Here is an 11,319-nt window from a genome sequence, read left to right on the forward strand (position 1 = left end):
TTTTGCAATGTATCATATACATAGGTAAACAAATACCAAAATGATGGAGTTTGGATGATATGAAGGCCAGAGATCACAGCCAAAACACACACAAATAATACTTGGAAGGACAAAGAAATGCATTCACCAAAAAGACTGAAAATCAAATGATGACAGAGCAGTTCTGTATCTGTGCTGAATGCTTGGACATTCTCCCTCAAACGCTTTGCCCACATCACATGTTGTATCTTTTAGAAATGACACAATAATAACATTCTATCCATTCCATCCTGCTGGGATTAGTCCCAGCAATAACCCTGTCTAACCGGTGACAAGATCTGCCCAGTATAGAATTCAAAGATACCATTGTTATGATCCCTTTTATAAAGGAACCTGCCTGGCTTCTCCCAGTGCAGAGTTGAGAGCAAATCCAGAGCTTCTTCCAAGATGCTACTGATCCTGCTCTCAGTGGCCTTGCTGGCCCTGAGCTCAGTTCAAGGCTCAGATTCTGGTAAGAATAAAGGGGGATGGTGCTGAGACTCTGTCTGGGGCTTGGGGGATCACACTGCAGTGAGAAAGCTTGTAAAGAGGAGAAATAAGTGAAAGATATGGCTGCAGTGTGCTTAAAATAAGAGGAAGGCCCTTCACCTCCTCTATGATGTGAAGGCCTCAAACTTAGTACGACTGGAAACCAGCACTGAATTTTTAACCAGAGGAATGATAAATTAAGATTTATCTCTGTGCTATGAAGGATGCATTGCAAAAAGACAAGACTGGAACAGACAAGGTCCCTCATGAAGATGCTATGATAATCAAAGTAGGCAGTGGATGAAAGTGGCCTTGCGAGGGGATGCCAGATGGATGGAGGAGGTGAAGCCCATTCAGAGATATTTCAGAGACAGAGATGAAAGTAATAAATCTCTGTGTCTACATAGAAATATGGGGATTCCAGGGCACAGTGGTCTCATTTTACTCCCACCAATATTTAGTATTTCAGAATGTTGTGCCCAATATGGCAAGATTGTATCCACATGTTTACTCCTGGTCCTTCTACCTTGAGAAGCCATGTTAATATAAGTAAAGTATTCCATAAATTGAGGGCAGAAGGATACTAAAACATAACTCCGAAATATTCCAGCACTTAACCTAAACTAGTATTAGGGTTTAAGGGATCCTAGGAAGGATAAAAAGGCCTCTTTTGAGTTCAAGGTTGATCCTCAGCACAGTAATAACCCTGCCATGCTTTCATATCCTCTTCCTTTTGCAAAGGCATCAGAGATGGTAGTTGAAAATTTATAATATCTTAGAGTATATAGAGTGTGCCCTTTTACTGTAGAACATTATGAACCCTGAAGGATATAGGCTCATCTTCTGCTTCTTTTCCTAGAAAGCAGCAGTGAAGAGTTTCGGAGAACCGTATTAGGTAAGTCGCAATTAATCCTCCCTCATATTTCTTTTTTTCATTAGCAACTTTTCAGTTCTCCGATGTCTTGTTATCATCATTACCTTGTGAAGAGTTATAATCAGTGATAGAAACACTAAAAATAAAGGCAGTCCTTTCTAACCTTGGTCTTGGGGACCACGAGCAACACTCTAACATGATGTCTAGCCTGGATGACACTGGCTATGCTGCCTGTTCCCTCAGGCCAGAAATGATTGTTGAGAGAGGACAACAAAGGGAAGGAGTCACAATTCTGACTCCTGCAGCCTACTGAGAGCCAACCCCTCCACTGACTGTTTCCTTCTTCCTCAGTATTCTTCTCTTTAAATGTATGGTTTAGAAAAAATGCAAAGAAGCTAGGTCTGGTTCATTTTTCCTGTTTCTCTGCTCAGCTGTGTCACAGTACCTAATTAAAATTGGCAAGTTATTTAAAGATCCAGTATAGGCCATCGTGTTCTCTCTCTCTCTCTCTCTCTCTCTCTACTATTATTGCTCCACCTGGTTTTAGAGCCAGAGGGTTCCATATACACTCTCCATAGGCCAGACTTGGAGTCACAGTTGGCAGGTTACATCAGTGACACAAAATATATCTGGAAGCATAACTGACATGATTAATCCCTTTGCTTTTCTTCTGTCCTTGTAGATACTGTCTGCCAATTCTAAGATATCCATCACCTTTTTGCCAAATTGTTTTTCTCCAGAGCAAAGAACTAAGACTCAATGTCACTAGTATGTGGGTGAACAGGAGTACTGCAAAAACAAGTGAATAGGAAGGAAGCTGGTAGTTGAGAGATGGGTTTTGGGGAAAGGGACTGTCTGAAAAGTTTATGAGAGATCAAAATGAGAGGGGAGCCTTCCATCACCTAGTTCCTCTCTTTTTGTGCCATACCCTGTAGATAGAACCAGCTCAGACTCAAGCTCAGATGAGGATTTTTTCATACGACGTCCTGGAAAACACAGAGAACGCAGAGGACCACCACCTTCTCCTAATGATGAAAACGAAGATGAGGAAGCTCCACCAGGGCCACCCCCACCAGGGCCACCCCCACCCAGTGATGAACCTCAGCCAAATCCACCCCCACCAGAGGAGCAACCTGAGCAGAGTTCAGATGAGGACTGACTATCCAAGTAATCTGAAAGTCATTAACAGGTACGACTCCAGCTCACTCTCCATCAAGGGCCCTAACCCTACAGATCTCACACTTTAATGAGTCACTGAATCAACAGAAAATATGTGAAAATTGCATAGTCCTGGACACAAGTTTTAAAGATTTCTATTCAGATAGTCTAAAAAAGGTAGCAAAACCTCATATTTATTACAAGCTACCCAAGGTGATTCCCATTTTGAGAAACAAGGATCATATATCGCCTTTTCCCCGATGACCACCTGTCTTAAAGTGGGCTGGTGATGAGGAAGTACAGGCACGTTCTCCCTTGTCCTTTTCTCTCCTACTCCTCTGGTTCAATGACCCTCTCTTCTCAAGTTGCCACCTGACAGGCTTCTCAGGTCCAGGGTCCCTACTAAATGATACTTTAATTTTATGTTGCTAAATTTATCTAGCTAAAATATTTCCTTTTCAATTAGTATATGGTCAAGGTAAAAAAAAATAACTGGACAGAAAAGTATGAGGCTAACTCTTAAAGGCATCCACATCCTACCTTCCAACTCCCTTCCCCAAAGGCCACCACAGTTAACTCTTGAACATCTTCTTGGAAACACTTACACCCTTTAAAACATAACTATACATTTTATCCACAAATGATGTCTTACTTTATGCAGATTAATAGGTTGCTTATTTCAAATAACATAGTTGTTAAAAATATTCGTAACAGTTCATTGAGCTATATGGGTCCGTTTAATCCTCATTTTGTTTACTTTTTAATTTTGCTATTCCATTGTCTGGCTGTGCCATGATTTCTTTAACCAACGCTTTATCAATGGACATTTAGGCCAGTTTCAGTTTTTCACTAGTTAAAAATTGGTTGCAGTAACCATCTTTGTAAATACATATTTGAACACTTTAAATAGCAACCAAGAGATAAACAAGCTAAGAACAACCTTTTATCTTGAAAGCAAGATTTTAGACCACATGATCCATTTGGTACATAAAAATGACAAATCAAAAGAAATTTGTAAGGAAACAGGAAAGGGAAGAAGAAGAGAAGGGAAATGTGGGCTCTTGGCTACTTCCCTTCACTGTTACCTGCAAGGATTAGAAACCACCTGCCCACTTTGTGTCAATCTCCTCTTTTGCTTTTCAGAGCATGAGTGTGAACATACCAGTCCTTCAGAAAGCCATGACATTGGAAGAAGGCACTCTGTCTTCAATTTACCAATAAAATAATCAGCATCCAGTTTCTAAGTGTCACGTCTCATTCTGGGTGTTTGTGAGTCTGAAATTTGAGGGCCATGAACATCCAAGACCAGTTCTCACTGAAGCTTCCAGCAGCATTCTTCCTGGACTGTCTTCTTAGAAAAATTTTCCCTTTGTTCTTTGCTTGGGGACCGGAATGTGTGTCTCCTTTCTTCCTCCTGTTGCCTCCCCCTTCCACCTGACACCTTTATTCAAAAGCCAGGTGCCTTTCCTGTCCTTCCCTGGTTTCTATTAGTACTAATGTGATGTTTTTATTATTTTCACACCTTTCTAATAATTTTAGGAAAATAAAGAAAATATTGCAAATGTGAAGAAGTGGCAAGAGCTGAGGGAAGCCTTAAAATTTCCAAAAGAATTGATCCCGGTTTCTAGTAAAATAAACGTGATTCTAGGTCCCTATTCCCTCAAGCCCATTACCACATCCCCCTCTTTTAAATCATTTCTCAGTTTTCTTTCTAGATCCTCCACCTTTCTATAACTGTGAGTCAGTTTCATAAAGGAGATGACATGTTGTTTTTAAAAAGCAAGGAAAATTGGGGGTTCTTCAGACATGAGTTTATCTTATCTGCTTTTATTAGCTCTGGACTTTTAGAAAGCTACTTCAACTCTCAGAGCCTTAGTTTCCCTATCCGTATAGTGAGGATAATATTAATACCTATCCTAGGCACGAAGAGTAACAAATACCACACATAAAAAACTAGCAGAGGAACTTCCCTGGTGGTCTGGTGGCTAAAACTTTAATCTCCCAATGCAGGGGACCTGGTTCGATCCGCGGTCAGAAAACGAGATCACACATACTCAACTGTAGATTCCCATACTGCAACTAAGACATAGACAGCCAAATAAATAAAAATAAATACTCCTTTTAAACACCGGCAAAGATTGCCTTCACCACTTCCTAATAATTATTATAGGGAAGGCTAGTACATGTGAAATTGTAAGAAATTAAATACTTCTCAAATTAAACTGTTCATATTGCTTTGTCAGAAGGTCAAATGACAATATTTTCTCTTTTTTATTATTTTTTATTTAAATTTATTTATTTTAATTGGAGGCTAATTACTTTACAATATTGTATTGGTTTTGCCATACATCAACATGAATCCGCCACAATATTTTCTGACAATGCCTCTTCCAAATTCAAAAACAATGAAAAATGCTTTGCTCTCTGGTAGCACTTTCTGGTGTCTTTTCATCTGTGTGATACTATTTCTGATACTGATTCTGTCAGGGAACATTGATAACTTCCACTCACTTCCATTTCTTAAAAGTTGGAAAATATTCCTGGGTTGAAAGACACTCTTAAAATGAACATTAACAAAATCAATATTTAAAAAGAAACCTGACATTGAGGCTGTTGACATCAAGTGAAAAAACAAATGTTTCCATTCCATCAAAGGCTCCCCTACCTTGAAATCACATAGAATGAGAATCTGCCTAGGATGGAAAGCAGCCCATTCATGAACATCTCTGGCAAAGACTGACAAGTCTTATGCACTAGAAAGAGGGGATGTCAGGAACATTTCTTCAGAGCCAGATTCATCCTAACTCCAGGTCTACTCGCTGTACTTCTGTGAATGAATGCTGAGCATGATTTTATTTTTTACCTACACGCTCAGACTATTATGCTGAACAGAAGTTAACTGAAACAAACATTTTACTTGAACTGCTTCTTGAGTTATTCGTGTTTAAATGTAATATAGAACTTCTCATGGTGGATTGTAGCTTTGGACTGTATTTTCAATTCTGATTTTGGCATCTACTAAAAGTAATAGAACCTCAAGCTTTCTGTCAGCAAAATGATAAATACGTTCTCTAATTTCAAAAAACTAGAATGCATTTCATCATTTCATTTAAATATGGCAAGTATTTTTTCCTATATTTAAAAAAAATTTTGTCTAAAAAAAAATACTGCACCCCTCAACAACAAACACACACACAAGGGTGAGGTACTCTCAGAGGCTGCAGCATAGGCACCAGTGGTCACAGCAGGCTTTGAAAGTGTGGCAGCTGTGGGGTCTGGTACCCCGAGACTCCCTCCTGGACCGCTTCTGCTGCTAAGTCGCTTCTGTCGTGTCCGACTCTGTGCGACCCCATAGATGGCAGCCTACCAGGCTCCTCCGTCCCTGGGATTCTCCAGACAAGAGTACTGGAGTGGGTTTCCATTTCCTTCTCTTGGAGCGCTAGAGGAGGCTTAATCACCGAGACTCCCATGGTGCCCCATCCTTAGGCCCCCTTTCAGCCCCACAGATGCACTTCAAGTGATGCCAGTTTGCAGCTGGACTGGGATTCTGCAGTGTGGGTCTCACTAGGGCCAGCGTGTGCCTTTGCAGTCAAGTCCAGGAAACAACTGCATTGACTCTGAAACTATGACAGAGCCCACTTCGCTTCACCCCCACACACACCGTGGGTGGGTCCACTGGCGAGACAGGCCCTGGGGCTGCTGGTGGAGAGTGCCAGGGTTTGAGTGGACACAGGCCTGCCCACATTCTGAGGAAGGGGTGGGAGACTGAGGGAAGGGGGAGTTCGCAGTCCACCTTCCACACAATACCTCCAGGTGGGCAGGAGAGTCAAGGGACCCGAGGGCAGAAGAACGAGAGCCATCTGCTTCCCCAGACATCCATCACTCCTGTGGGACGGCCTAACCCCAGCCCTGGAGAGCAGACATCACCACATCCAGCACTTCTGCAAGTCTTAACAGACCTTCATCAATTGCTTGTGTTTTACCCAGCTCTGACTTTCATGTAGTGTTCCTACTAAAAATGGCATAAAGCATAGAGAACTCAATTAACCCAGGTTAGAAGAAAATAATGTGGAAAATCTTCTCTCCTCACCCCTACAAGGCTGCAGCTGTGGACCTAACACTTGTAACGCTGATCTGTGACAGAAAAAGAGGCTCCAATAGGGGTTGAAAATGATTTCTTGTTTCAGCCAGTCTTCCACCCTCAGCAAGACAAATTAGTAGGTTTTGACAGGACCCTCAGTTGTTTCACAAACTATGTGCTGCTTTCTTATTGAGGAAATTTCAAAACTCTGCTTTTTAGAAATGTTTCAAATGTGTTTCACAATTAGCACCCTTTTTACTACCAAGATAATTTTTGTTCCAAAGCCAAGAAACCCAACTAATTGGCTCATGTGGAAAAGAGACAAACAGAATATCAAATAAAAGGGACATCAAACATGAGTGGATTCAAAGGCTCAATATTTTCAAAAGGCTTTAATCAGCCATGATTATTTTCATTTGAACCCCCCTCCCATCTCCCTTCCCATCGCATCCCTCAGGGTTGTCCCAGTGAACAGGCCCTGAGCACCCTGTCTAATGCATCGAAGCTGGGCAGATGATATATTTCACTTATGGTAATATACACGTTTCAGTGATATTCTCTCAAATTCATCCCACCCTCGTCTTCTCCCACAGAGTGCAAAAATCTGTTCTTTACATCTGTGTCTCTTTTGCTGTCTTGCATATAGGGACACAGGTACACCCATGGCTGATTCATGTGAAAGTATGGCAAAAATCACTACATATTGTAAAGTAACTAGCCTCCAAATAAAATAAATAAAAGGCTTTAAATAATCAGTCTTCCCATGTGACTTTAATTTTTCCACCAGGCATATTGACAGCTGAGCGTCATTCTCCCTCTGGCCCAGTCACTTCATTTTTCCTGGAGCTATGAGTAATTGCCCTCCACTCTTTCCCAATAGCATATTGGACACCTTCTGACCTGGGTGCCTTATCTCCCATTGTCATATCTTTTTGTGTTTTCATACTGTCCATGGGGTTCTCCAAGCAAGAATACTGGAGTGGATTGCCTTTACCTTCTCCAGTGGACCACATTTTGTCAGAACTCTTCCCTATGACCCATCTGTCTTGGGTGTCCCTGCTTGGCATGGCTCAAAATTTCATTGAGTTGCGCAAGCCCCTTTGCCATGACAAGGCTGTGATGCATGAAGGGGATCAGCTGCAGGCAAGAATCCCTTAGAAGAAACAGAGTGGCCCTCAGAGTCAACAAAGAAGTCAGAAATGCAGTACTCCGGTGCAATGTTAAAAAGGACAGAATAATCTTGGTTCATTTCCAAGGCAAACCATTCAACATTAAAGTAATCCAAGTATTTGCCCTAACCAAAGAAGCTGAAGTTGACTAGGTCAACGAAGACCTATAATACCTTCTAGAACTAACACCAAAAGAAAATGTCCTTTTCATCATCAGTTCAGTTCAGTTCAGTTCAGTTGCTCAGTCGTGTCCGACTCTGTCACCCCATGAATCACAGCACGCCAGGCCTCCCTGTCCATCACCTACTCCCGGAGTTCACTCAGACTCATGTCCATCGAGTCAGTGATGCCATCCAGCCATCTCATCCTCTGTCGTCCCCTTCTCCTCCTGCCCCCAATCCCTCCCAGCATCAGAGTCTTTTCCAATGAGTCAACTCTTCGCATGAGGTGGCCAAAGTACTGGAGTTTCAGCTTTAGCATCATTCCTTCCAAAGAAATCCCAGGGCTGATCTCCTTCAGAATGGACTGGTTGGATCTCCTTGCAGTCCAAGGGACTCTCAAGAGTCTTCTCCAACACCATAGTTCAAAAGCATCAATTCCTAAGCGCTCAGCCTTCTTCACAGTCCAACTCTCACATCCATACATGACCACAGGAAAAACAATAGCCTTGACTAGACGGACTTTTGTTGGCAAAGTAATGTCTCTGCTTTTCAATATGCTATCTAGGTTGGTCATAACTTTCCTTCCAAGGAGTAAGCATCTTTTAATTTCATGGCTGCAGTCACCATCTGCAGTGATTTTGGAGTCCAGAAAAATAAAGTCTGACACTGTTTCCACTGTTTCCCCATCTATTTCCCATGACGTGATGGGGCCGGATGTCATGATCTTAATTTTCTTAATGTTGAGCTTTAAGCCAACTTTTTCACTCTCCACTTTCACTTTCATCAAGAGGCTTTTGAGTTCCTCTTCACTTTCTGCCATAAGGGTGGTGTCATCTGCATATCTGAGGTTATTGATATTTCTCCCAGCAATCTTGATTCCAGCTTGTGTTTCTTCCACTCAAAGTAGGAAGTCAAGAGATACCTGGAATAACAGGAAAATTTCACGTTGAAGTGCAAAATGAAGCAGGGCACAGGCCAACAGAGTTTTGTCAATAGAACACACTAGTCACAGCAAACACCCTCTTCCAACAACACAAGAGACAAGTCTACACATGGTCATCACCAAGTAGTCAATACCAAAATCAGATTGATTATGTTCTTGGCAGCTGAAGATTGAGAGCATCTATACTGTCAGCAAAAACAAGGCCAGGAGCTGACTGTGGCTCAGAGCATGAACTCCTTATTGCAAAATTTAAGCTTAACTTGAAGAAAGTAGCGAAAACCACTAGGCCATTCATCATCACTAGGCCATGATCTAAATCAAATCCCGTATGATTATACAGTGGAAGTGGAAATTAGATTCAAGGAAGTTGGTCCGATAGATCCAGTGCCTGAAAAACTATGGACAGAGGTACATAACACTGTGTAGGAGGCAATGACAAAACCATCTCAAAGAAAGGTTTTACAATGAAAAACACCATGAACAACATTAAAAGATATTCAATATTTAGAAGAAAAACATTTATTAAATATATATCATACAGGACTGATACCCACAATATATAAAGAAAACAAACAATAAAACTACAAAATAACCAACATGAGTATGGATAAGTATGAAATCAGACCAGGCACTCTGGCTGCTATAAGAGACTGCCAGGGTGATTCCCAAAGGTGTCTGGGTTCCTGGTCATTGTGTCAAGTCTGCAGCTTTGTTTGGAAATTTATTGAATCAGCCAAAACTAGGCTGAAAGGCTAAGGATAATAATTGTGCTAGTGTCTGGATGTATGCTTCTTTACTTGCAGTCCTTTTAAAAACTATAAAACTATGAGATGGATGATAGCACGCCAATAGGAGGTGTGCATGTTTTTAATCCACATTGGCCTCTACACTCACACAGCCATCTCAGCCTGACTTGTGAACTGCTGAAGCCTAGAGTGAGCAGTTGATCTTTCAGAAATTCTGGCCCTTATAGTTCAGGCTCTTCATCCATAAACAGGAATGCACTGGAGAGGCTGTGTGGGACTCCAAACATTGAACCTCCACTGTGGAGTGCTGATCGCTGAATGAGATATTCTGATTGGTCTTCCATCTCTATTCTTAGAAAAGATTTGTCTGATATGACTTACTCAAATTCTTTGATTTATACAATACACCTTGGTACTTCTTTTATGAGATACATACAGTTTTGTTAAAGAATGGTAGGGCATCTAGGGAGGGAAAAAATTGAGTAATAATTTTAAAAGGGAAATGGAATGTAGTGGGCTCAAAGATATGGGGGCTTGGGAAAACATTCATTTTCTTAGCAAGAAGATTAGTTATTTTAGACTTTCTTTTTTGTTTGTTTGTTTTTCTTTAATTTTTATTGTGTATTGGTCTATAGTTGATTTCACTCTCCTCTCCTTTTTCACTCTCTTTCACTCTTTCACTAAGGAGAGTGAAAAAGCTGGCCTAAAACTCATTATTCAGAAAACTAAGATCATCGTATCTGGTACCATCGCTTCATGGCAAACAGATGGGGAAACAATGGAAACAGTAGGAGACTTTATTTTTTGGGCTCCAAAATCACTTCAGATGGTGACTGCAACCATGAAATTTAAAGATGCTTCCTCCTTGGAAGAAAAGCTATGACCAAACTAGACAGCATATTAAAAAGCAGAGACATTACTTTACCAATAAATCTCTGTCTAGTCAAATCTATGGTTTTTCCAGTAGCCATGTATGGATGTGATAGTTGGACTGTATAGAAAGCTGAGCACCAAAGAAGTGATGCTTTTTAACTGTGGTGTTGGAGAAGACTCTTAAGAGTCCCTTGCACTGCAAGGTAATCCAAATAGTCACTCCTAAAGGAAATTAGTCCTGAATATTCATTGGAAGGACTGATGTTAAAGCTGAAACTCCAATACTTTGGCCACCTGATGTAAAGAATGGACTCATTGGAGAAGACCCTGATGCTGGGAAGATTGAAAGTAGAAAGAGAAGGTAACCACAGAGGATGAGATGGTTGGATGGCATCACCAACATGATGGACAGGAGTCTGATTAGGCTCCCAGAGATGGTGATGCACAGGGAAGCCTGGTGTGCTACAATCTATGGGGTCACAAAGAGTAGACATGAGTGAACAATTGAAATAAACTGATAGTTGATTTACAATGCTCTGTCACTTTCACGTGTACAGCAATGTTAATCACATGTTAGTCAGTCAGTTCACTCACCCAGTCTTGTCGACTCATGCAACCCCGTGGACTGCAGCATGCCAGGCTTGTTTAGTTCCTTTTCACTTTCTGCCATAAGGCTGGTGTCATCTGCATATCTGAGGTTATTGATATTTCTCCCGGCAATCTTAATTCCAGCTTGTGCTTCATCCAGCCCAGCATTTCTCATGATGTACACTGCATACAAGTTAAATAAGCAGGGTGAAAATATAC

At 41.2% G+C, this 11,319-nt stretch overlaps 1 protein-coding gene across 1 annotated transcript; it reads left to right on the forward strand.

The window, feature by feature from the left end:
• The first annotated feature begins 360 nt into the window (after nt 1-360).
• On the forward strand, nt 361-3,778 carry LOC113892486 (basic proline-rich protein-like). The gene is made up of 4 exons (XM_027541356.1): nt 361-490; nt 1,367-1,402; nt 2,317-2,570; nt 3,683-3,778. Exons 1-3 carry the CDS (start codon nt 427-429, stop codon nt 2,538-2,540), a joined length of 324 nt encoding a protein of 107 aa, XP_027397157.1. The 5' UTR covers nt 361-426; the 3' UTR covers nt 2,541-2,570; nt 3,683-3,778.
• The last annotated feature ends 7,541 nt before the right edge of the window (nt 3,779-11,319 follow it).

This window comes from Bos indicus x Bos taurus, chromosome 5 (assembly GCF_003369695.1).
Source record: "Bos indicus x Bos taurus breed Angus x Brahman F1 hybrid chromosome 5, Bos_hybrid_MaternalHap_v2.0, whole genome shotgun sequence".
Classification (NCBI taxonomy): Eukaryota; Metazoa; Chordata; class Mammalia; order Artiodactyla; family Bovidae; genus Bos; species Bos indicus x Bos taurus.

Coding starts and splice junctions, on each gene's coding strand:
- LOC113892486 (XM_027541356.1), top strand. CDS start 427: ATGCTACTGATCCTGCTCTCAGTGGCCTTGCTGGCCCTGAGCTCAGTT. Junction 491..1,366: donor AGTTCAAGGCTCAGATTCTG/GTAAGAATAAAG, acceptor TTCTTTTCCTAG/AAAGCAGCAGTGAAGAGTTT. Junction 1,403..2,316: donor GTTTCGGAGAACCGTATTAG/GTAAGTCGCAAT, acceptor CATACCCTGTAG/ATAGAACCAGCTCAGACTCA.